The sequence below is a fragment of the Mixophyes fleayi genome, chromosome 1 (genome assembly GCF_038048845.1).
Source record: "Mixophyes fleayi isolate aMixFle1 chromosome 1, aMixFle1.hap1, whole genome shotgun sequence".
In the NCBI taxonomy this organism is placed as follows: Eukaryota; Metazoa; Chordata; class Amphibia; order Anura; family Limnodynastidae; genus Mixophyes; species Mixophyes fleayi.
The window spans coordinates 270,234,085-270,260,415 of record NC_134402.1 but is presented as its reverse complement, the minus strand read 5'-3'; the positions used below and the strand labels follow the sequence as shown (position 1 = coordinate 270,260,415).

Below are 26,331 nucleotides of genomic sequence, written 5' to 3'. Positions count from 1 at the left end.
AAACAGCCAGTATTTTCCTTATGTGCAAAATAATAATCTCATTTGCACCCCTTGCATTGCAACATGGTTTGCCAAGGTTCACAGTTACTTATTTCTTTTCTTTACTTTCCTTAATGAATCAAGCCCAAAGTGTTTACAGATGAGCAACAAGATCACATTTTACACAGCTGTATTCACCCTCATACAGTTGTTCCAGAAGTGCAAAATAACACAAAACGTACACCCTGTGGCATTACCTACATAATATCCTGACTGCAATTTACTTCAGCTTTATGCAGATCAGGTGACCATATATAAAATGAAAAATAACCATGAATTAATTAACTAGAACTACAGAGTACTAATAAAGTACATCATGTAGATTATTGAAAAGTACAAAGTAAAAGATCTTTCAAATACATTAAAAATAAATAAAATAAAAGTACACAAATCATACGTATAATTGACACAAAAAATGGACAAGAACATAAGTGCTAATTATAGTAGTGCAGTAATTGTTTTTGTACATTATCAGTTGTATTCATATTATTCACACTTCTGGAATCTTCTGCATTGTTTTTATTTATTTGTTATTTGAAATCACATTTCAAATATAGATACATTAAAAAAAATTGTGACTTAAGATGCACTATCATCTATAGTGGAGAACATTTTCGTTCACCTTTTCAAAAGGCTTGCATTTGGAGCCATCAGAAGCAGGGCCGTAACTAGAGCTGTGTGACAGGGGCTACCACCCAGGGCGCAATTTAGGAATATTTTAGGTTAGTTTGGTTAAAATTGAGGGCTAGGGGGGCGGCATTTCTCTTTCTCGCCCCAGGCGCTAGAATTCTAAGTTACGGCTCTGATCAGAAGCTTTAATGTCCATGACTGCACCTTTTCAATGGTTCTCCCACTAACTCGCCCTTCCCCCCCACCTTCAAAATGTTACGCATAGCCCCAATTTTCAGGCAAGGATGAAAGACTAGCCATGAAACACTGGGAAAAGCTGCTTTGTGGAGCAGGTCTCATCTCGCAGAGGAGAGACCAGGCTATAATACTCCAGATGGTAGAATAGTTCTAAAGTAGCTTTTTATTTTTTAGCTAGAATGTTCCACACTTTGTAAATTGGTATATTGACAACAATACGTTTTCTGAAACACTTACTGTTTCGTTGGAAGGAAAGTGTATGGTTAATGGGGCCTGCTTATTGATAAACTTGTTGAACAGACGAATGTTGGCGAATGTTCCTCTTGCCATTACAGCATCATTGCCTCTGCGTGAGCCATAAGAGTTAAATTCTCTTGGTGTTAAGCTGTGAAGAGGACAGATATAGACAATCTAGTTATATACCACAATTGTAACTTACAATGTTAAGCCCATATCTTTAGGAAAGGGCTTTGGAGGATTCTGCTACAAGGTTGAGAGGGAATAGTAGGGGCCCACAGGCTGGCTTACTCTGAATGCTGATTTGTAGGCCATAGATACTGTAAGATAGCAAAAACAGGTGGAAGGAGTAGAAAAAACTGAAGAGGTGGAGCACAAAAAAACTCTGAGTTTAATAAAAACTATGCAAATATTTCCAATTAAAAATAAAATAAAATTTTCATTCTATTTTAGCACAACATTTTTTCGGCAACAACTAACAAGATTTCTGATATGAGGGATTTGGGATATGAGGGATCTTGACACGTTAGACAAATTCATCCATGTAGTTTGCTCATTTTACTTATTGAAGTTTATTCTCAGGATAGACTTATCCCAAGCATGCCTTGATTGCCTTCACGGTTGTTTTTCCAACAACATCTGCTGGAATTTATTTTGCAAGGATCTTCTAATCTTTCAGTAACATCATTTTTTCAGTAAAACAGTAGTTGCTACAATACTATTTACTTGACAGAGGAGAAGGAACTATGTGTGAATATTCAGCCAATTGTAGTTCTAACTATCACTACTGCTCAAAAAATACATTGACAGAGGTTTAATTCTCCCCAGTACATTATTTTAAGTTTAGCGGATTAAATTGTATCTAATCTGTTGTTCCCACTCCCAAAATACATTTAAAGTGTTTACCTGAAATTATAAACTTCCTAGAGAGCTTCATACATTCACCAGAAACCATATCTAGACAACCAAGCCAGGAATCTCACTTACAAACAAACAATACAGATACAGAACACATTGGAAAGTGCGGTCCATTAGAAGGTACAGTTTCCTGCTTACTTTCGGTTGGTTAAGTAACGAGCTGCAGGGCTGTTTCTTGCAATGTTCCCGGCAGGAGAAATATGGTCAGTAGTTACAGAGTCACCCAGGTTTAGGAGAACAAAGGCATCAGTGATTGGTTTGGGAGGTACAAGATCCATTGTCTAGAGCCATTTAAAAAAAAAAAAAGAAGGGACATTTTAAGTTTTGTGCAGCTGTTATGTAAAGAGGCAAAAATACCAAGTCCAACACCTACTCCAAGATTAAAGCCGAAGCACTAACACTATACTGTCTTTAACATATGAGGCATTGCTTACCCAACAAGCACATTTTTATTTATTACATAATAAATTACTAACATAATATACTTGTTCTACATTAGAGGTTATGCATACCAAGTTGTCAAAGAAAGGTGGAGATTTGATGTAGGTTGATTTGGGATCCCAAGGGTATAACTGATCAGTAGGTGCTTTTAAGTTATTCCAGCTCTCATTGACTTTCTGCAAGACAGACAATTACACCTTCCAATAACTCAAAAAACAGTAACAGTTTAGAATTCAAAGCATTAAAACTACAAAAAATACAGAGAAGATGTTCTGAACTCTTAGATGTTCTTACACAAAGACCCATAACCGGCTGAAATGCCTGTCTTCTGGGATAGGAAAACGCATAGAAACAGGTCACATGGGTCTTAAGAGGAACAACAAATACAATAATTTTAAATCAAATAATTTTACAGTAGTTTTTCTTGCCCTGTGGGGAAAATACATCCACACTTCTATTAATAAGCTGACCTCCTTGTTTGTGTATGGTATGCGGTTACAGTGTTAAAAAAACCAAACAGTCTATACCTCAATTTTTTCATACACCTCTTTGAACATTCCAGGGATGACATATTTGCGCTCCACAGCCTGTATTTCATCCCTCGTGGGCCAGATGTCTCTTAAGAACACTGGTTTACCATCTGCATTAATACCTATGAGACATTGCAACACAGGGGTAAATTATAATATTAAACATTTATAGGAAATGTTCTGCTATCAAATGGTAAATTCATATACAGAAGTACATTAAAAAAAAAAAACATCCTTGTTTCAGAAATGCTTCCTTTTTGTTACACGTGTGCCCTTCGGTGTCAGCATTTCCTGCCTAATCAGAAGCACTATAAGAAACACTAACCTTTGTGAGATTTGGAGATGAATGAAAAACATTCATTTTTATATAACTGAGCTACACACAAATCTGGCAATAACAGCCATGATTACCACTATGCTGAATACAAAAAGAACAACTTATTGATAAATCCATCTGTACCACAATAACATCTGCAAATCTGTTCTGTGTAGTCACCAAGTTGAGAAACCATGGACTACATCTAGATAGGACGAAATAACACTAGATAAATAAGTAAGATACATTGCCAGCTGCAGAAAGACAGGAGTGTAAGGGAAAATGGTTACCCAAAGGTTCCTTCTCAAAGTCAATCCTGATGGTCCCAGCTATGGCATAGGCAATGACAAGAGGCGGAGAGGCTAAGTAGTTTGCGCGTGTATTTGGATGAACGCGGCCTTCAAAATTTCTGTTACCAGATAACACACCTACAGCGACTAGGTCTCCCTGCAGGAAGACAAGCAGACCCCAGTAGTTAGATTCATTTTTTTTAAAAAAAATAATGTCAGATGTTTATTAAAGATATAGATAAATGTAGATATTAAAAAGAAAACAATGTCTAAAGGCTTACGACTCTCTGATACAATTCTGGAGCTATATGGTCAACTGTGCAATACTGTAATAAATAGTATATGAATGCCATACTGTACCTGAGTAATGGCTTCCACAACAGTTTCAGGCAAGGGACCACTGTTTCCAATACAAGTCATACAACCATATCCTACAACATCAAAGCTTGACAAAAAAATACATTCAATGTAGCAAATATACTACAAAAAAATTAATATGATCAATTAATATGATCTTTTTAAAAAAGCTGTATGAGGTCATAGGTTTAGTTATTTATTTATCCCACAGAGGAAAGGCTGCAAGTGCATCATAGCAACACTAGGCCAGAGAAGGGCTGACAACTTTTGACATGGGGGACAAGCTCGATTTGGTGGCCTGTAATATAATTAACACCCCACTTTTATGATAATAGGTAAAAACTGAGAGGTAGCATCCATGATTCACAGACACATATTCTCATGTGAGAAAATCACCTTGCTGCCATGATGGCTGATGGGAGAAAAACAAATTGTCAAATATATCTCCTGTGAAAAACATAAAAATGACCAATCATTTTTGTCCTAGGAGATCTATTGAAAGGCTTTAATTGACCAAAATCTTCTCACAAATTGCACATCTACTGTTTTGCGTGACTGTAATGCTAGTGGACAGCAAAAATGCTCTTGTAGGTTTTATCTCTATAGAACAGAATTTTTTCTATCACAATGAGGATATTATTTTACCGACATAAGACAGACACAATTCCTATGTGTATAAGGTTTAGTTTCCATTTAAGGTGTTTGTTTGGACTATCTCACCGAATGGTCAGAGATAACAGTTATTTTATTTGTGTAACTACAAACTCACAGCTAGGGTATAGTACTATTATTTTTTTTAAATTCTATAATGAGGGGATAGTCAGAGATGGCTTTATTTGGTCTCTACTATTATCAGCACAAATAAAATCAATTTAGTCTGGACCTAACAGTAACTGACATTGAACAGGATCTAATTAAAAAACAAGCAGATGACATTTGATAGACATCTCCCCTATGCCTCTAGGGCTCTATCCTTCCAGAGAATATTTTGAAGATATCATTGGATTTCCTCAATTGTATATGAGAGCGCCAGCAATTCCATGTTAAATTCACAGAGTTCAATCAAACAGCAATGGTTCTTGCCCACAACACCGGGTTCACAGGCTCGCACAGGCTGTCAATGACAAGTGGGGTCAGTTATGGTGACAGGTATGTCTGCCATCTGCATAAGTGGTGACTTGGCTCTGGGCACCTATTTGGGATCGTGGTAGTTCCAACACTAAATTATCTATATGCTTACCCAAGCTTGGAAAGATAAGGCATAACACCGCTGTCTCTAAGGTAGTAAGTCACGACACCACTGCCAGGAGATAAACTTGTCTTGATATAAGGTTTCACCGTCAGTCCAGCTTCTACAGCATTTTTGGCTAATAGCCCTAATGGATGAAATAAAAATAATATCAAAAGTGGAACAGTAGGTTGAGAGATACTGATCTGGAGTGTATCATCATCACCATTTATTTATATAGCGCCACTGATTCCGCAGAGCTGTACAGAGAACTCTTTCACATCAGTCCCTGCCCCATTGGAGCTTACAGTATTAAAAAAAAAAAAAGAGAGAGAGAGAGACAGAGACTAGGGTCAATTTTGAAAGCAGCCAATTAATCTACTAGCATGTTTTTGGAGTATGGGAGGAAATCGGAGCACCCGGAGATAACCCATGCAAACACAAGGAGAACATACAAACTCCACACAGATAAGTGTATACCTTTTTAAAGCACATATTAACAACATTCTGTTGTATATGAGGAGTAAACCTGTTTCTACAAGTAAATTGTGGATAGTCCACTTAATTCACATTATAGAATATTGCAGAACTACTGCATGTTTTGAAAAGTATGATTGTAGAAAACTACTGTTTTACTTATTCTAGATTTATAATACCTTTTATAGATCTTCAGTATAATATATAGACACATCAAAGTTTATTTTAACCAAGTTAAGAAATATTGTCTCCCATAGTTTCTGTAATGACAGGCCTAATAGCAGCTCTACTGATCATAGTGGTAGGGATCAGTGTACACAGGACAAGTTCTACTCACCTGCACCCAGCATAACAGAAGGATTACTGGTGTTGGTGCAGCTAGTGATAGCAGCTATAACCACAGAGCCATGGGACAGCTCATAATCAGCCTCATTGTAGGAGAATTTCACTTTGTCAGCATGGTGTCCTTGAGGAATCTGGAAACCTTTAAACCCTTGCTGTGGCACATAAGATAAAAGAATCACAACATTAAAGTATGTAAATATGTACAATAAACAGTATTCAAACTTCCTAAAAAATCTAAGAAAAATCGGTAAGGTGAAGACAAAATGCAAGTGTAGTTATACAATAGGCAATCTGTCATATAATCTGCTAAATTAACTGCAAATCAATTGCTATTCAGAGTTCAGCAGAATAGTAAATGTTCTTACCTTGGCTCCAAGGGAATTCTCAAAGTCTGTTTTCATGTCAGAAACGGCGACTTTATCCTGAGGTCTCTTCGGTCCACTACAACATGGCACCACAGTGCTGAGGTCCAACTCCACCACCTATGCGGACAAGTACTACTTAGTACAAATACCCAATTTACCAGGTATTATATGGGGACAACCACTGACAAGTCAATCAACCAATAGTTTCCTTGCAATACACGTTCGCCAATATATATCTGTGCAGACTGCTAAGCCATACAAAAATTATAAAACACACCAAACTATAAAACTGATGTAATGGTAACATTACTAATCCTTAGAAACACAAATATTACACATCATGAGTTACCAATTTCATGGTAATTAGTATACTGTGTATTTTTTTTCTTTAGAGGTACAAAGTACACAGCAGTGCCATAAAAATAGTTACACATTGAAAGTGTGTGTCTGACTACTACTTTTTTACTTTCAGGAATCAAATGTTGAAGGTTTTTGATCTTACCTGGGTGAAATCTGGATCTTGGTCTGTATTGTTGAAGTCCCTGAGTAGCCCAGCAGCCTCTAGGTACTTCTGAATGTATTTTACTTTATCGTCCTCACGACCTATAACAACAATACTAATTATTATCACATGCTCCTGAAATTTACCCTGATAATTGTTTGTAATGACACGGCGGCTCAATAAGATATGTCAGCGATTAATTACAGATTAGTTTCAGCTGTCATGTGAAATTATGTTATTATTTTTTTTATAACTATTTATTTTGAAAAAATAGCAATCATGTACAGATAAGAGTCAACAATTAGTACATTTGCGGGGCGAGAGACATAAACAGAGAACAGTACATGTCATGAGCATGTGTCAACGAAGCTAAAAATATTTGAAAAGCAAATATATAAAGTAGGCAGAGGTTGACAATAAACCAACAGGTAAGTATACAATTGTCATCCAGAATACTCAAGAAACTATAACATTTTATAACAATATAATGGGGGGGGGGGGGGGAGGGGGGGCACTGGTCGCCACCGAGACTGAAAGAAAAAGAGAACACACTTCCCAATTATCCCCACAGTTCCCTGTCCCTATCCTTCCTTTTTAAGAGGAGAAACAAATAAATAGAAGAGGGGCAATAAAAGTTTCAGAGGGGATTACTACTTAGATTCTCTGGGAAGGAAAACAGCATAGAGAGTCCAGAGTCAGGCTGAAATTATGTTATTTTTAATGGAAATAAATTCACTTTAGGACAGCCTTGTTGGAATTTGTAAGACAGAGTCCCACGCCGGGGAAGTTGTTTGAAGGAAGACAGGAGTGAAAATATTGATATTGTATTGGAGTAATAATATTTTGGATTAAATAATGGCTATTTTTATATTCAGGCTGCATGCTCTAATAATTGCAAACCAGGTGGGGATTTGCACCGTCCCTCCAGCACTCAAAGCTGGAGCTCCCCGATAGGATAAGAGTTGTGACATTACGTTTTTATTGGTTTATTGTATCATTTTATTCATTGTAAATTCTAGCTTTTCTGTGGTGTTTTTTTCTGTAGCTCTGTCATTGCTAATCAGCAGTTAAAAAGGGCACAACATTAATTGCATGTTGCTTTATATAATGCAGCTGATAAAGCAAATTACAATTATATTAGTAAATTCTATAAAAGGTTGGCAAAACTAAACATATTTTAGGTAACCAGATTTCTTACTTATTTTTACTTTACATATCAATCCGGTTCTCTGAGGCCAGTTTAGGATGCACCTCCCCCTGCAGCTCAAAAGTAGTTTTGCCGAGGTGCAAATCTGCATTTACCAGCTGGACTCTCAATCTAATGAAGGTCCATTGTCTATATAACTCTCTCATAATCCTTTCCTTCTTAGGATCAAGGCTTAAAGAGCCAGTAAGGCAGTATGAGAAGATCACCATTACGTTCATCTTTAACACTTGAGAATCCAGTGAGCATGCACAGCAAAAATTAACCTTCTGATTTATCCTTGAGGCCATATGGTCTACCTCAGGTCATTCTCAGCAGCTGATGGAGGTGCTCTAAGATATATACATATATATATGTATACAGCAACCATGTGGCTGGATATAAGTTTGGTCTTTCCAATTCTACACCCTCTGGATATAAATGGCTGATTGAGAGACGTTGGCATTCTGGCGTACTGATATACCCACTGGGATCGGATGTCAAGAGCTAGAAATTACTCAGGTGCAAAAGGATATTTTTTGTTCCGTGTAAGCATTGCCCAAGAGCAGAAAAGGAGTAGCATATACAGAAGCAGCTGTACCCAGAAAACCAGGCACAGCTCCATTGTGGATACGGTCCACTGACCCTAGTCTGGCTTCCCTCCTTCCTGACTGAGTAACAGGCGGACTGCTCTTCTTTTTTAACACATAGGCCCTATAGATAACATTACTAGGCTTTTATCTGCCTAAGACATCCCTTATGTGAAAAAATATCAGCCAAATATGCAACTTTCTGACTATGGATGACTAGAAGTAAGTGGTATTCAAAAATATGGTGGCATTAATATTATTTCCAAATAAAAATCATATTCTGTGGTTGGAAAAATTAGACAAAATGACACAAATGGTAGAGAAAGCTTACAACATCATAATCATTATTCTGTTTCCCTTGCCTTGTTTTGCAAGGAGTTTATCAAGTTCACATACAAATTCTTTACCATTTCTCAAAAATGTTTAATCTCAATGTAATCTAAAACTATTTCTTTGCATAAGAGAAAATCCCTACATAGGCCACCACCAAGAATGCAGTTTCCCATGTCACATCAGACCAGGAACATAAAGGAGGGATAATAAGCAGAGCATAAATTATTAGTCCTAGGAATTTAGATGATGTCAAAAATGTAATTTCTAAGCTTAGTAGATGCTGGCTTAATTAACACTAGGGCCAACAAGGCTGCCATTCATTAGACTGTGGCATGATGCCAAAAGTCTGGTTGTGCTTCTTTGTGTCCAATTTGGTTCCTTTGCTGCTAAACGAAGTAATATAAATCACCCAGTTCTACTTCTATGTCCTTTCTTTCACCAACTTGAGGGGACATTCATACCTGTTTGTTGCAGATACTGCACGCTGACTAGATCAACAGGGAAATATGCTGCTGTGGCTCCATACTCAGGACACATGTTGGCAATAGTAGCTCTATCCGCAATAGAGAGTTGTGCAAGACCTGGACCAAAGAATTCCACAAACTTTCCCACAACACCAACTTGACGGAGGTGCTACAATATATTAAAACACACCACTGTTACTTGAAATGCTAAATAGAAGACTGTCAAATTATTATCAACATAGCAGAACAAAATCTCACTGAACCTTTGAAAACTAGTTCTTTATAAACATATCTGAAGAAACGCATCAGTCAGCTATTATATTTGTATGCTGTTTATATGCTATGGTTCAACCCTTGGATTTTTTTCAACTTAATAACCCACATTTTGTGAGTGGACAAGTGTGCTTGTTCCCATATCAGCGGATCGGTCATTCCTTAATCTCATTCAGACTGTTTTGCTATGAATGGCAGCCAATATATATTTGTACAATTTTACAGCACTGAAGCAAATAAACTAAACAAGAGCCACAAGCATACCTTAGTAACTGTGAGCACAATGTCTGTAGAAGTCACCAAATTGTGAGGCTTCCCAATCAGCTTATATCCAATTACTTCAGGAAGCACCATACTGATTGGTTGGCCAAGCATGACAGCCTCAGCTTCAATGCCCCCGACACCTGGTTAAACAATTCAAATCTAGATCAAATATTAAAAAAACAACAACAAAAAAACTCCTCTAAAACAGTCTTGAGATTATTTTTATTATTATTATATTATCATTTAAACAATGTCCAATTCAGTTCAAATATAAACTTTTTGGAAGCAATGCTGCTTCCAAAAAGATGAGGTGCAATTATTTTTTTTCAATAACACTGCCATGCGAGTCATAAGGGTGCATCTTTACCTCGTAACAACCCTTGCACTTAAATATAATGCAGAGGTTCCACTTACCCCAACCGAGGACTCCAAGACCATCGATCATTGTGGTGTGCGAGTCCGTCCCAACAAGGCTATCGGGATAGTAGAAACCATCCTGGTAAAACACTACTCTGGCCAGATACTCCAGGTTAACCTGATGAATGATGCCAGAGCCTGGAGGAATGATCCTCATGTTCTGAAAGGCCTGGGAGCCCCACTGGAATTAAAATCAGCATCAAGTCAACAACAATCCCATCTATAGTTACAGAACTTAAAACGCATTTTGTGGTCGAAAACAATAACTACACACCTTCATTATTCAGTGCAAAGGTGGCACAGTTCCGTTTGACAAATACAAAAAGAATTTTAAAGCACATCGCACAAGCTGAAACCATCGTGTAAACATGTATTTACCCACTGTATATACCCTTTGAAATACTAACCTTCAAAAACTCAAATCGCTCTCTGTTCCTTTCAAACTCCAACTCCTGATTCTTTTGTAAGCTGTCATCTCTAAAAAAATAAAGGATAAGATAAGACGTGCAGATAAAGGGGATTTTTAATTCTCTGAAACATGAAATGATTAGTGAGTCTGCTGAAAGAGAAGGTTACTACAACAAGAGGCATAAACTACTAAGAATAATTCCACTCTGTGAAAGCTGCACTACCACTAACAGCAAGCATTCATAGTCAGAACTAGTAATCTGGGTTTAGAAAATACTGTTTATATTGTCATTCTATATCCCTGAGCACAATGCTCACATTCAAAGGCTTTGACCCCTTTCAATATAGAGAGCTGTAAGAACATTACGCAATGTATTTAGGTCTTATTTTCCTAGGCAGAGAATATGCAGGGGATCACATATACAGTATGTGAGTAATTACTAGCATGGCTTTGATTAATTACCCAGTACTGTACAAAGCCAAACTAAAACAGTAATATTTATATATATTTTGACAAGTTTAAAAGTTCACATACAAATAAAAAAGTAAATTTTCAAAATAAATAAATAAAAATAAACAATACAATATGTAAATGTGAAAGACTAAACTTAATTTTTATTACCCGTTTTTGCATCATTAAGTGGTTGAGGCCTATAATCCGGGTCATAATATGGATTGGGCCATGACTATGACCAGGTCCAAAATCTCAGCTCAATAGTGAAGATAAAGACTGTGTAGTTCACCTGCACAGCTGAGACCATTAGACACCGTCTTCCACAAAAGTACACCCATAGCCATAAGCAATTACATACTACCCCAACCTACACAAACAGATCATAGACATACAGTGATACATGTATTCAACTCATGCAAAAAGATAGCAGAAGGCTCTGGAACAGTCTCACCTCCTGTTAAAATCAACTTGGATGGAGTGATCAATCACCAAATCTGCAGGACAAACAGGGTTTATTTTTTCTGGGTCACCTCCCAAACGCTTGACTGCATCCCGCATGGCTGCAAAATCCACCACAGCAGGGACACCCCTAAGAACAAAAATGAGACATTACTGGAATCTCTCTTTACCGCAACCAGTGCTGTAACTAGAAATTTTAGTGCCCTGGGCAAGACAGGGCACTGGCGCCCCCCATCTAAGTGGGATTGGCATTTGAGAAGTGGGTGTGGCTAGCACTTTAGTGAAATAATTGTTATATGCACACACACAGTGGTATAGTTCAAAAATATATAGCGATAGGTATTGTAATATTTTATGCAGTTAATATGTGTAGGTTTAAGTGAGATTAATATATTGTGACATGTTTCATGAGAGAGAGAGAGAGAGAGATTCACTTACAAGACTTTGAAGCTTCAAAGGGAGTTCGGCATTTGCGTTCCAAATGCCGAACTTCCTGTTAGTGGAACGGACAAGCATTCCACTGCGGGATTAAGGGTTGAAGCTTCAAAGTCTTGAAAGTGAATGTCTCTCTCTCTCTGTCTCTTGGAGGCAGGTAGTAGGCGCGCCCTGGGCGACGGCGCCGCCCGCACCACCGCAACTATAAATATGGATGCTGGAACATGGTAAACCAACATGACTGCAAATTATGAAGATCTTATATATATCTGTAGTTCATGATGAGAGAACTTTTATAACAAAGGTGGCTGGGGTTAAAAACTTATGGTTGGTTGTTGTCAATAATGATTAAATATGCACTGTACCTGTACCATGCCTATAAAATCACTGCATGTGCAGCAATACATAAACAATTGAGAATTCATTTGTTTTGGTGTTTTATACATGGTGGAAGTGGCTTGTTTTATTGTTTTGTTTTATCCTTTCTTTTAAGTTAATCGGTTTGTATCTTTTATAAAATTACAAGACTAGAAGAGAACAATTATAAGAGTACTGGTCTATGGCTTTTGCCTGGGAACATATCTGCATCATGGTTTCAATCCATTCACTTGAGAAAAGTGATAATGTTCTACGACAGTATAATTTTCCACCCCTGCTTATAGCTGATAGAACAATTTGCAGCACTCTCTAGTTTCTAGTACAAATATTATCATAGTATGAATCCCGCAACAGAGGTATGTAGTGTGTGGTAGAAGATTACCAATATCAAAAATACATGATAATTACGTGAAGTCTTGTAGGATAACTCTTGCTGGGCGAAACGGGACTTCCACAGTCTCATGCTGAGTGACTTTCCAGTTCAAGATGTTATCAACATCCTTACGTTTTACTAGAAATTCATCACAGTTCCTGATGGCTGACTCGAGGAGGACTCGAATGGAGAAGGGCAGACGAGCTAAGAGAAATGAGTGCACTTAGAATTACAGTAAGCTGTGGTAGCCACGAAGAAATAGCACAAGAAGTTGCAGTTCACTGGGATGAACAATATGGAAAGCAGATAGAATGCTACATAACATCACATTTATTGTGGTGCGAATGTGAATCAAATGCAGATTGACACTGGAATATTTTGTTAATGGCTTATGTGCATTTTTTTTTTACAGCGAGAGCACTTTACATTGGTGTTTACACATGCTATCAATTCACATATATTAATGATCAAAAACTATAAGAATAATACTCAATATAGTTCATATTTATTAAATGTGTCAAATACCATATCTTGCATCATTTAACTTGTGGAGATTGAAGAACTTCTTGTCGGGTTCGGCAGGATCGAGTGCCTCTACTAATTGTTCAAAGGGGTTGCTCATAGTTCTTGTTTCAAGACCTGTTGACAGATATCATAATATTAACTTCAGCTATTGCAGGCAAAGTCATTGTCGAAATATATTTTTATGAAATGTAATAGTCATTGATGGGGAGCTATTCAACCTTACCACGGAATGGTATAGGGTAATTATGTCTGATGGATATAGTGATATAACTGAGTGTAAGAAATAAATAAGACAAGAATAAATGTATTGGCAATGTAAGCAGTGACTTCTGACATTCTTGCTTGTGGCTCACTCCATCTTTTCATTACACAAGTAAAATTCGTATCACAACAAATTTCCCAAATGCAGTGTTTTTAATTTTACATAAATGTTATTTCTCAAACAAATTATTCTTATTTTTTGCACTTATAATAAAACCTGCTTGACCGTTCCTGCTAAACTAATGGTATAATAATACACAGCGAATAGTGTAAGGCTGTGCTGCTGCTGTGATGACAGAGACCAAATTTAGCTATAGACTTATTGTATTGCTTCTTTGTATCATCTTCTGGAGAAACCCAATAGTGAAAAGCCAAGCCAGTAAAACACTACAGCAGTGGTTCCCAAACTGTGCGTCACGGCTCCCTGGGGTGCTGCGGCGATCTCACAAGGGTGCCGCGGCCAGGGCCAGCAGTAGGCTGAGTAAGCAGGACGGGGGACTACTTGGTAAATATTTTGACTTAGGGGTGCCATGAAAAAATTATGGAGACCCTACGGGTGCCTCGAACTGAGGAAGTTTGGGATCCACTGTACTACAGTATTATAACTTAGGAGCATGTCTTTGGGCTCCTTTGAGTCTGCAAATGCACAAGGTTAGATTCCCCGAGAACCGAACCCACCCGAACTTTGGGTATTTGAATACCGAGCTGAGAAGCTCGGTACTCTCCCGCCCGCTCCGAATCCAAATCGAGGCCGAACGTAATCGTGACGTCGTCGGATCTCGTGGCTCGGTTCTCGCGATACTTCAAGATTATAAATACACGCCTCCACAGCAATCCATCGCCATTTGACAGAGGGAGAGAGCAGGGTGTAGTCACCGGCTGATTAGAGCAGGGACAGAGAATACAATATTCTTATTTCAATTGCTGTAAACAATCGCTAGAAAAGAGAGGAGGATAGAGGTTTATTTTATTTTTTTAATATTTGGCACTCCCCAGTGCTTTTGTGGTGTCCCCCATAATTGTGCATAAATATTTCTGGCTGTCAAAAGTCATATTTGTCAGCAGTATCTTTAACAAATCATTTTTACCACTACAAGTGCTTTGCACTCAGAATGAATTCAAAGCAGTCCACATATGATCAGAATGAGCAACCAGGTTCTGTGACCAGTCCTGATGTTAGTGTTCCCAGTACGTCATCTGGGCAAGGCGATGTCAAACTACACAGTGTTCCAAATCATTCCAAAAAAACAAAAACCCCAAAAAAATTTACTGTGTTGAAGCGAAAAAGAAGCGTTACTGAGCAAAAGTTAAGTGCCGATAAAAAAAAAATTGCCAACATGCCATTCTACACACTCAGTGGCAAAAAGAGAATGAGGTCTTCACCTTTGGCTATTAATGGCAGATCCCAAAAAGTTACCGAGTCTACAATTGATGCACAACTACTGTTACACGTCAAAGCCGAGCTGCAACATAACAGTAAGGCATTATAGGATAATGTTTGCTCTGATTCACTAATGACACCAATCCCTGTGGAGAGTCCATCCAACAGTGGGATGTCTTATCGTGAGCATTCTGTTAGTGTACCCATAAAGAAGGGCCCTTTCAGCAGTTCTGCTGATGTGTACCTGAACAGCCTGAGTGTAGCCGGTAATACACAAATTGAGGATGCCACTTTGGAAATAGAAGAGGATGAGTGGGAGATTTGTGGAGGTGACGAAGGCGCTAATGAGGATGTTGATGATTATGATGCAGACAGATACCAAATTGCCTTTCTCAATTTCTATTTATTTTCTAGATTATATAATGGCTGAATAGTTTTCTATTTTACTCCTAGTGGAGAGGGGATCTGATGCAGACAGATACCAACCTGCCTTTGTCCATTTCTTTGTATATTCGAATTTCTAGTTCCACAGTCTGTGCAGGCTGCTTTGTTTATATTGAACTACAAGTGGAGGGCGGAGGGGGGCATAGATAGCCACCAAACCACCGTGGTCCATTTAATTTTACAAGTGTAGGGTGTAATATACACCCAAAGACGATGGCTACATTGCCAATAATCAAAGATGGAGGAGGTAGACAACCAGGTTTGTCTGTATAATTTGCAGGCAAGTGTTCGAATTAAGGACGGCCTACCAGGGATTAAACTGTTTTTTTCATAATTTATTAGCTTTAGAATTACCTCACTTATCTAAGAAACTGGTGGAGCACTAAATTAGGTTATTTTAGACCAAATTTTTTTTATTTTTTTCAAAAATAGCAAAACAAAACCAAAACACGCAAGGGCGGTTTTGCAAAACCAAAACACGAAGGTAATCCAGATCCAAAACCAAAACACGGGAGTCAGTGACCATCTCTAGTTAGATCACACATCAGATACTGCACTCGTTTCTGTTGTCCGTTTTGCCACTCAAAAGCAGCATGGAGGGCACAGTATGAAACAGGGAGACAGATGAAGGGGAGCAAAAGCAGCATGGAGGGCACAGTATGAAACAGGGAGACAGATGAAGGGGAGCAAAAGCAGCATGGAGGGCACAGTGTCAAGCATCGGAAAGAAAACATTAAAAACTTTATTTTTGTTTTTTCTTAATAATATTACAAAATTGTATAAGACTTTTTCTTGCAGCCCACACAATCTTAGTCTTTGATTATTTGGCACACTTGATGTTTTGAGTTTAACAAGCCTGACTTACACTCATGTTTATAACCATGTGTTTTGTTTGTAAAATAAGTATCCACCATTGTTCATCAAAAAAAATGTAAAAAAAGAAAAAACAAAATTTGCTTAAACACACACTCAAGATCATGTGTAACAAAGAAAAAACCTATTAGCATCAGTGGAGCATTGACACGCAGTCACAAGCAATTGGCTGGCGACCGTTAAATGTTATAAACAATTACCAGGCACTAAAAGACAATGAGACAACGTGTCACATACTGTGGGTCCTGCATTACATCCTTGTGATATTGGAGCTACTTTACAAACCACTCAAATGCAATCTACTACTATGGTGGTTGTAATGAGAAGGGGGCATATTACAATTACAAATGGGTGTAACCCAATATAGACAAATAATCCCAAACAAATTAGTGCAGTTATTTGAAAGTCATATTTTGACTGGTGTGTGCACATTATTCATTTGAAAGTTCATGTGTGCCCACCACCATTTAGCTGTGGCCACACTGGCTTCCACTGATAAGTTGTCCTTGAGAACAATGGGCTCACAAGATTTCATAAGCAAGTATCAAATGAATAGCCTCTAATTAGAGCAGACAATTCGTTCCGATGTGGACAACTTTGCTGAAATCTCAGTGACTGAATATGGCATCTCATTGTCATCACAATGTATTTTTATTGTCAAAGTAGTCTTACTTAGCAGGTGGTGTTTCAAACTAATACTGTAGGTATGAAGAAAAAAATATTTTGTATTTTTGTCTCAAAATGCACCTCTGACATTTGTTGGATGACTCAATTTGTAACTCATGGGGTAAAGCACTAAAATGCTTGCTCAGCTAAACAGTAGTTTCTGTATTTACACTAGTTGCTGTATATAAAAGAGGGACAAAGTTCATGGCAACAGTTTAACAGTCTTCTGAGAAATGATATGCCTGAGTAAGAGGCAAAAAAAACCAACAGCAAAAACAATGGTTAGAAGGATCATTAGCACTACAAAATTTTGTTGGATTATATGAAATTATGTATACATTAAGCAACAGTAGTAAAATACAGTATAACTGTTGTAGCATAGCTGTCAATATTTGGCAACATGCAATGGCCAGGGTAAGTTACAATTACATTTGAGAATTTTCAGGGGCTTTTTGCAGTCATATGATTCCACAAATTGATACAATATTACCTTTAAAGAGAAGCATCACATACCATTATAGGATAAAGCTTGAATGAAGTATTCACACAGATTATGGCTGGACAGTAAACATGGTCAGAAGATATCACCAGTCATAGACTAACAAGTGGAAATACTGTCAACAGGAGAGCATTGGGTGTGAGGGGGACCTGTTGCCCATAAATTGTGCCCTCAGATTTACCATATCGGAGTCCATGATATGATTGGACCCTAAACATGAGCATAATACCATTCTATTGTTTTATACTCCCCTTCAATAAATGATATGCAAACACAAGTACATGGTGTATGCTAAAAACTGAATCCTAAACTATAGACATTTTATTGTGTACTTAGTGGTTAAAGCATCAATCCCATCAACAAAAATCACTGAGACACAGGAGCAAATGCAGGATTTCTAGAGGTTCCAAATGCTTGGTTTCAGAAAAGAAAAAAGAAAAAAAACCTTGCAGTAATAATAATAAAAAGGTTATAAAAGGTTTGCTAAAGGGGTTACCACTGTTAAAACTTTATTTTTAGATCAGACTATTCTATCCTTTTCGCAATTACAGGAACAGTTCCATATAGCAAATCAGGACTTTTATAAGTATCTACAGGTCTGTCATTGGTTAACATCACTACGCTCTCAGCACCTCTCTCTACAACACCCGCCATCGCATCTTTATGCTAGACTAGTGACAGGGACAAATAGAGGTGCCATATCCTGTTGGTATACCTTTCTCAACTCTGGGACCCAATTGGCGAAGCTCCCATCTCAATGTGCTTGGGAAAGAGATTTAGGCATGGTATTAGATGAGAGCCAATGAGACCAAATTTTTCGACATGCATACCAAATGTCAACATGCTTAAATCCCTCTGAGATGTTTTATAAATTACTTTACAGACTTTATCTGACACCCACTAAGCTTCATAAGATGTAGCCAATGCAGTCAAAAGCCTTCTGGCGGAACTGTGGAGGGATAGGTGACATTATACACACATTTTGGAGTTGTCCTATTGTTAAGAATTTGTGGTCTGCAGTATATACTATGGTATCTCAGGTAATTAAGACATCAATCCCATTTTCTCCAGGGTGGCACTTTTACAGCTCTTTCCGACACAACTGTCATATAGTGATCGATACATAGCTGGCCATATCTTTATTGCGCCAAGGGCAGTGATTGCTCAGGCTTGGAGAAGCCCAACTTTGCCCCAGGTTGCCAAGGTAATAGCTAAAACACAGATAAGCTGTGACATGGAGACACTAGGTGTCCCATACTCTTCCTCGGCTTCCTCACCACATATGGTTTGGTTTCCATGGAATGACTATATATCTGTGTCAGACCCCCAGGTTAATGCAAACGCACCTATATCCTCCCCCCAGTAAGTCTTCAATAAGGGCTGATAATGCATAATCCATATACCATGTTTGAAATTATAATATTACACAGTACAAACCTCTGAGCCCCAAGGGTGTGCTTCCATTCCCTCCCTATATCCCCCTCTACCCCCTCCTTCCTTTATTTTAATGTATGTGGGGGGGTTTTGTATACCTTGTACACTGTAAACTCTAATAAAAATTATTATTGAAAAAAAATTTTTAATAAAAAAATGTTTTTTTTTTTATTGTTTTTTTTTAAATGAAGCATAAAGTTAGCTGTACATTAAAATTAACCTAAATAAATAAACTGAGTGACTTAACAAAATAAAATAATGTAATACCTTGTAAAAAGATACAACAAAGTGAATACAAATAGTTCCCTCACATCCAATTATATGCAGTAAAAAATAGTTAAATTAGCGTTATAACTGCAGCTGCATAATATCACAAATAACTTACTTTTATGCTGAATAAAACACGCCTGTCTATGTATTCAAAATTAGTTAAGAAATCTCCTCTCATTTTTCTGCGCACCTCTATGGGACGCGAGGGGAAATCAACGGAGATTTCCGTCAGAACATCGAGGCGATGTGTTTCTAAGGACTGTTCTGGAGACACAGTGAGGGACCTGGCAGCAACTTGAATCTTCCCCATTGCATAGAATCAAGTGAGAACTTCTAAATGCCCAGTTTTGTCACGAATGAAAGTAGCAATCTAAAGCTGTTCATGTATTGATGTATATTATGTAAATGGAAAAGTATTTCAAAGGACTAACTATGGACTACCAAGGGAAAGCTAAACAGATTGAGCATAGGTTGCAAAGTGAAAAAAGAAAACAGCCACATAAGTGTAAGTGGCAATTGATATATTAGATCATGGTTTCCTACTCTCCCGGAATGTCCGGGAGACTCCCGAATTTCTGCGAGTCCTCCGGGACTCCCGGGAGAGCAGTCACTTCTCCCGAATCTCGGTCGCCTCTGTAAATTAAATAGAGGGGACGGGGCTTAGTGATGCTGTGCACAAGTTGTCGTGACCCTGCCCCGTTTTTATTGGTCAAAAATAAGTGATGCCCGTTTTGGGGGCGGTGCTAATGATGCAATTCTTCTAGCCCCGCCCCCACACACCCACCTGCCCCCCGGACCTCCCGGGAAACAACTTGCCTATGTTGGCAAGTATGGTATATATAGTAATGTGTGCCAGAACTTTGGAAGAGAATAGAGAAACAACCACTCATTGGCGAATATCACTTAATTAATGTCCATACCATAAGTGTGACTATAATGTACAAGGAAAGGACAGATCAGTAAGGTTTCTGAAAAACAACAAAAATGACAATAGCAGTGCGTGGCCAATGACTCAGCAAAAATCCATGTCACTGCAGAAACATGGCCCATCCCATTTCCCTCTTACAAGCAGCACAAAACACCATACTGTATCAAAGATTAATTCTCACTTCTCAAATATATTCTCCTAAAAGAATCCAGAAGCGACATAAAACTGTGCAGAAGGGCAGCTCTTGTGATGAACCGGGACTATTCAGTCATGGGACAGATTAAAGGTGCACCTCCACCACAACATCAAGAAAAAGAAACTACCACAACTTGTTTTTAGATTGTATTCAACCCGAGAGCACATCATGGGCCTGATTCATTAAGGAAAGGAAAGCAAAAAATAGGAGTGAATTTGCACCCTGGCAAAAGCATGTTGCATTGGAGGGGGGAGGTAATTTTAAAACATACTTGCCTACTCTCCCGGAATGTCCGGGAGACTCACGAAAACTGGTTAGGTCTCCCGGACGAGCAGGGCGTTCTCCCGCATCTGCCCACTTCCTAATCAATATATATGTTTGTGACTGGATCACTTATAAATAGCTTATTTGTGGCTGGATCATGTAGAAATAATGTATTGTAGAATTATTTTTTCAACCAGAGGTGCAGGCACCAATGTATAATTTGAAATGCATTTATCGTGTTACATTGGGCTGTGTTTTGTATGGAAATGTCATTATTTGGGTTTGTAACTTTGCTAGAGAAAGTCTGTTTGCTGATAGCAGGAAATGCTAAGTAAGTCTTTATGTGAAGTGACAAACACCTGTTTAGCCTGTATACACAGCAGCAACCCTGATCCATCGTAAGCAGTCAGGGATACCAGCCCAGGTGTACCTGAGAGGGGGTACCCTAGTAGTAATATTTACCCAGAAGGAACCCGGTACTGGATGCCGATAAGGAGTCCAGTGGTGGCAGCATTTGTAAGCCCCTCCTACTGCGGTTAGAGGGCGCATTTCGGATAACGAAAGTGAACGGTGGCAAAGTAAGCCCAGCCGGTTCCCAGCAACAACAGACAGGGTGTCATAGGTGATCCATCCTGTCACAATGTTTATGTGTACAACTGGCACTCCTGGGCTTGAAAATATTTTTGCCGGTGCACTGATAGCAAAAAGGTTGTCAACCCCTGTCCTAGGTCAACTTTAAATTTCAGTGCAAAAATAAAGCCATCAAGTATGTGTACTACATGAAAATACAGCCAGTATTTAAGCCATGGGCAAAATAATAAACTAATTTGCACCCCTTGCATTGTAACAGTTTGTCCAGGAGACAATTTACTCCTTTTTTTGCCTTACTTTCATGAATGAATCTGGCCCCGTATCTACCGTATGTAGAAAAAAAAAGGGTGCAATAATGTAGATCTGTGTCTCTTGAGGCAGAGTGGGGGAGGGAAGTGGCGTGGAAACGCAGGCCAAGCTCATGCAGACACACACATAAGGTGGGCAAGGTGCAACTACACGCGGATGATGAGTACTTGGCTTAAACCACATGGGCAGAAAAAAGCTAGTAATGTGTGTGTTTTGTTTTTTTTTGAGTAGTTTACAGTCATTTTGCGACCAACTCTGCATCTGCCCCATAGTTTAAATGTCATTAAATATTGGAATTCAATTAGAAGAGCTAGTGGTTCTGCTATTCTGTGAGAAGCATATTGCTATTTATTATAGATTGCTTTTATTAAATTAAACAATTAAGGATTTATGCCAAATGGTGTTTTTACTATTGCTTAACTGTATATGACCAGCAGTTTGTAAGCGCAGCCCATCAGATTATCAAAAAGTTAACTAATCCTCAGCAACATGATTCCTCTACAGTCTACCAAAACAGTGTTTTCTCAAACACAACCTCAATACACTGCATTACTGTATGTTTTGTGCACCTAAGAGAAAATTCACACAATATGCACTGTTAGGGTCCCTATAGTACAGAGTTGAGAAACATTAATTTAGAGAAAGCAATCATTGAGCAGGATGGTGGTGCTTCACCATCTTACATTACTGTGCCAGGGTAAAGCCAGACGTGTAACTAGATTATCAATCTTCTAAGTAACAAAAAAAAAATCTCTGTACAGAATGCAGCTGCCATTGAAATGACAGCGAGCAACCTGTGCTTTATCATTTGACCCTGTGTCCTATATTAGCAGCAGTGATAGTGAAGACCAAATTACATTTTTACAAAGCTTTATGAAAAATTCACGGTAAGATTAAATATTGAATTCCACCTTTGTGTTATATGAATGATTTAAATATTGATTTTAGCGGTCCTAAAATATGTGACATTTTGCAAATAATTAAATCATGAAAACTTTTATGTAATAAACTACCTCTATTTGTATGAGACACAAAATTGTTTCCATTTTACCAGCTTATTATATTAGTACAAATTTGCAGTAAAATAAGAAACTAAGTCGATGCAATTTTTATCCAACATGATTTTCATATACATAAACCTAAAAGATATCTTCAGAATCCCTGTTTCTAAGAATTAATACATTGGTTGAAGTTGGTTTGTGTTTATGTCCAGCATGGATGGTGTTGGTGAAAGAAACAAGTGGAAAGTTTAGATGGTATTTTCCTTTGCAAGCTCTATAACATCCTGTAATGATCCTAGGAAAGTATAGAAAGATTATGCAGTAAAGTATGTTTATGTACAAGACATTTTTCACAAAACAACATAACTACCTAGCTACATGTACAAACTGCATGACTTCTGCCCATCTGTTTATACAGGATCATTGTAAAATTGCAATCTTAACTACAGACTGCAAACATTGTACCTTGTAATCTAAACTACAATCAACTCCAATATGAAATGAACTGTCCCCAAAAATGTCGAAGCGCGCACATTTTTGGGAGGAATAGGTCATCAGGCATATTGATATTTGTGAATATGCATGATAGTGGGTGTGGCTTGGATGGCATGAATGTATTTTTTAAACATGAACTAATTAATGCACTGCAAATCATACCCAACAAGGAGCATATAACTGTCCAAAATATCATTTGATTAACAAAACCAAAACTTTCATATAGAAGTTAGTTATTGCTGAACTAATGTCTCATGACCAATCATGAGACTGCTCAGGACTGGTTGAGGCAACAATCACAAAATGAGGTAAAATGTTTTGCACACAATCCAAACCTGTGCTGCTTTATCAATAAACAATAATGATAATATCAACACTAGGGGGGAAGAATTCAATTCCCTCCAAATTAGCGCGGTGTTAAAGATATTACCGGTATTAGGGTGACTTTAACCCGGCTTTCTACCGTAATAACGGTAATTGAGCGCATTATTAACATAATAACGGTAAAAATGCGCAGTCCGCGTTACTTTTACCAGTAACGCGGCCAATTGAATTCTCCCCTAGGTGAAGTGCTCCCACACACTGCACTAAACCCCCAACATACAACATAAGAATCCGCACACACTATAAAACGGTCAACACCCACTATAAAAAAATCTATACACTGCACGAACTATAGCGTTCTCTACAAAGTTCACTATCATTACCAGAAATCAATAATTTATGCTACAAATCATTACCAAAGATTGCGAATAAGTCCATACAATGAACCATAATGCATGAACACCGGCCGATCTTATTATTAAAAAAAAGAAGAAAAAGTCATACTGGAATAGGGGCACCACTGGCTACACACAACTCAAATTAGTAGGCGCTGTCTTTAAAAAGAACATATTGGCGGAACTAACAAGCTGCGGGCCCCGGTGCAGGGAGGTGGTAGCCGGGGCCCCCAGCCCTCTGCATCTACCATGCAGCAGGACCCATTATTTCCATGGGCCCCGATGCACCACATCTGCAGCACCAATGGCTGTTCCACCACTGGGTGGAATCATACAGGTGACCTTCTATAGCAGCTAAAGGGCCCAGCTATAAATTGCATATCTGCAAACATTGGCCTTATGGCCAATTCTCTTGTACTAGTAATAGTTGTCTCAAGATGCATTCAGGTGCATCCACTATAATCCCGAGCCTACATCTTGTTTATGAAGACGAAGCAGTGACTGTAGCTGAAAACTGTCATTATTTTGTATAGAACAAAGAATTTCAGTGCAAAGAAAGGGAACAAAACAAAAAAACAAAAACAGCACTAAACTGAAATGACCAATCAACTTTTATCTGTCTACTGGAAGTTGGACGGTGAAAGGAAGTTTCTGATTGGTTGCTGTGGTTCAGCGCAAACTCTGCACCTACTTGCAATCTTAGGGGGGGGGGGAATTTAATTAGCTGCAATGTTCCACCAAACATCGTAGCTGCACCCCTCTTTAGGTACTACGGTACCTCTGCAGATTTCTCCTCGCGAGAAATCTGCAATGATACATCGTTGCGGAGTCCCTTCACAATCGTGCCGGAGGCAATCAGCAGCTAACTGAATTCACCCCTTAGAACAGTGTTGGCTAACCTGTGACACTCCAGATGTTGTGAAACTACAAGTCCCAGCATGCTTTGCCAATATATAGCAGCTTATTGCTGGAAGAGTATGCTGGGACTTGTAGTTTCACAACACCTGTAGTGTCTCAGGTTAGCCAACACTGCCTTAGAGTAACTGAGTACCAAACCAAGCACCAAATGGAATAATCAGTAAGAATCACATACTCTAAAAGTAAATGTAATATCAGTAAGGTAAGCCCAAAAACATTTAAATTAGTAGGACAGAGAGGTAAACGAGAAGATTACTTCAAAAGATAAGGTGCTCTTATGAACAAGCATCATGACTGCCTCAGGCATATAATAGCTGTCACAAGCATTTTTTCAACAAATTAACAAACAAAAAAATACACTGAAGTAAAGACTTTATAACTGGTAACTCTTCACTGAGGTTCAAACAGGTTCTATCAATTGAAGAAGAATCATTCTTACAAGTTTACAGTATGTGGGTGAAAGGGAAGGGACGTGCATTACACTTTTAGGAAAGGAATTTCAGCCAGGTCAGCCACAAGTGTTTAAAGCACACCATATAGTACAAGCTATGTGATCATTTCCAACTCATGCCTAGTATATACAGTATAGTGAAGTTACACAGTTAAGCTTTTCATAGTCAGAAAAAATAGAAATAAAATCAATGATCTCCTGCCAATGTGAGGGTATGAACATGTCATGTTTTTATATAACCCTATTACTAATAATCAGCAGTGCAAGCAGATGTGGGTGAGGAGGTGGTATACTCACAAGAGAGAACAAGCCCGTCTTGTCACTATATTCATCAGGACAGAAAAGACAGCCTCTGTACCCTCTCAGCTATGGGCAAACAAATCTCTATCAGTTAGCAGACTTTGACAAGTCACACTGCAGTGAACTCCACCCTCCGGTCATGAACACGCCTCTCCATACATAGTACAGAAAGGTGAAACATGACTGGCTCTGATACAGAGAACACAGGAAGGCAGAAGTCAGCTGCTTATCCACAGTGCAGGACTCCACAGCCCATCCATGGTCCCTCCCACACACACAGAGGCCCACAAGTCTGATGCCTCTATGTTCCCTTGATAAGAATGAACAGACACATAACAGGCATTTTCACCCTTTTCAAAACATAATCGGAAGAGAAATGACTATATTATTTTTCACATGTTTGCAATGCAGTATTGCTTCGGTTTATCAGTTATTTTATAAAGCAATAAATCTACGACACAGCTAAAAATACAAGCCTGTTAAATGTTATGCAATAGTTGCTTTTTCATTGTTGACACTGCAATATTTTAGAGCCGATATGTGAAAGGTAAAATACACCTACATTGGTAAAACTCGTTTTGACCAGTAAGTTTTATGCAGAATTGAACATTAATGGGTTGTTCACAGTAACACATACAATGTATGGTCTATTGTACTTAATGAATATGAAAGATCTGGATCATTGCATTAGTAAATGCAGTATGCATGTAAACTGCTGTATTGTTTTCTTAAACAGTTACTCTCTACTCCAGTGAGGGAAAACAGACCCCCCCCCCAATCATTCACTTGCAGCCCACAACTCCTTCATCCTTATTAGCAGATTTCTTTATAACATTAATGCCGGTTAATATGTTTTTACACAT

General features: G+C 38.3%; 1 protein-coding gene across 3 annotated transcripts in view; it reads right to left on the bottom strand.

The window, feature by feature from the left end:
* ACO1 (aconitase 1) overlaps positions 1-26,331 on the bottom strand; it is a 36,364-nt gene that overhangs the window by 5,082 nt on the left and 4,951 nt on the right. Inside the window, exons 1-18 of one of the 3 annotated variants that reach the window (XM_075210884.1) lie at positions 25,466-25,566; positions 13,469-13,582; positions 12,979-13,147; positions 11,750-11,887; positions 10,844-10,913; positions 10,434-10,617; positions 10,020-10,159; positions 9,480-9,651; positions 6,913-7,013; positions 6,411-6,527; positions 6,038-6,197; positions 5,236-5,371; positions 3,999-4,083; positions 3,639-3,795; positions 3,030-3,154; positions 2,574-2,678; positions 2,200-2,342; positions 1,144-1,291 (exon numbers count right to left, since the gene is read on the bottom strand). In XM_075210884.1, the coding sequence (XP_075066985.1) occupies positions 1,144-1,291; positions 2,200-2,342; positions 2,574-2,678; positions 3,030-3,154; positions 3,639-3,795; positions 3,999-4,083; positions 5,236-5,371; positions 6,038-6,197; positions 6,411-6,527; positions 6,913-7,013; positions 9,480-9,651; positions 10,020-10,159; positions 10,434-10,617; positions 10,844-10,913; positions 11,750-11,887; positions 12,979-13,147; positions 13,469-13,565 (2,247 nt within the window). In that variant the 5' untranslated portion in view covers positions 13,566-13,582; positions 25,466-25,566. Of the gene's footprint in view, positions 1-1,143; positions 1,292-2,199; positions 2,343-2,573; positions 2,679-3,029; positions 3,155-3,638; positions 3,796-3,998; positions 4,084-5,235; positions 5,372-6,037; positions 6,198-6,410; positions 6,528-6,912; positions 7,014-9,479; positions 9,652-10,019; positions 10,160-10,433; positions 10,618-10,843; positions 10,914-11,749; positions 11,888-12,978; positions 13,148-13,468; positions 13,583-16,419; positions 16,476-25,465; positions 25,567-26,331 lie in introns of those variants that run through there. The other 2 variants (XM_075210881.1, XM_075210882.1) reach the window with 2 other exon arrangements.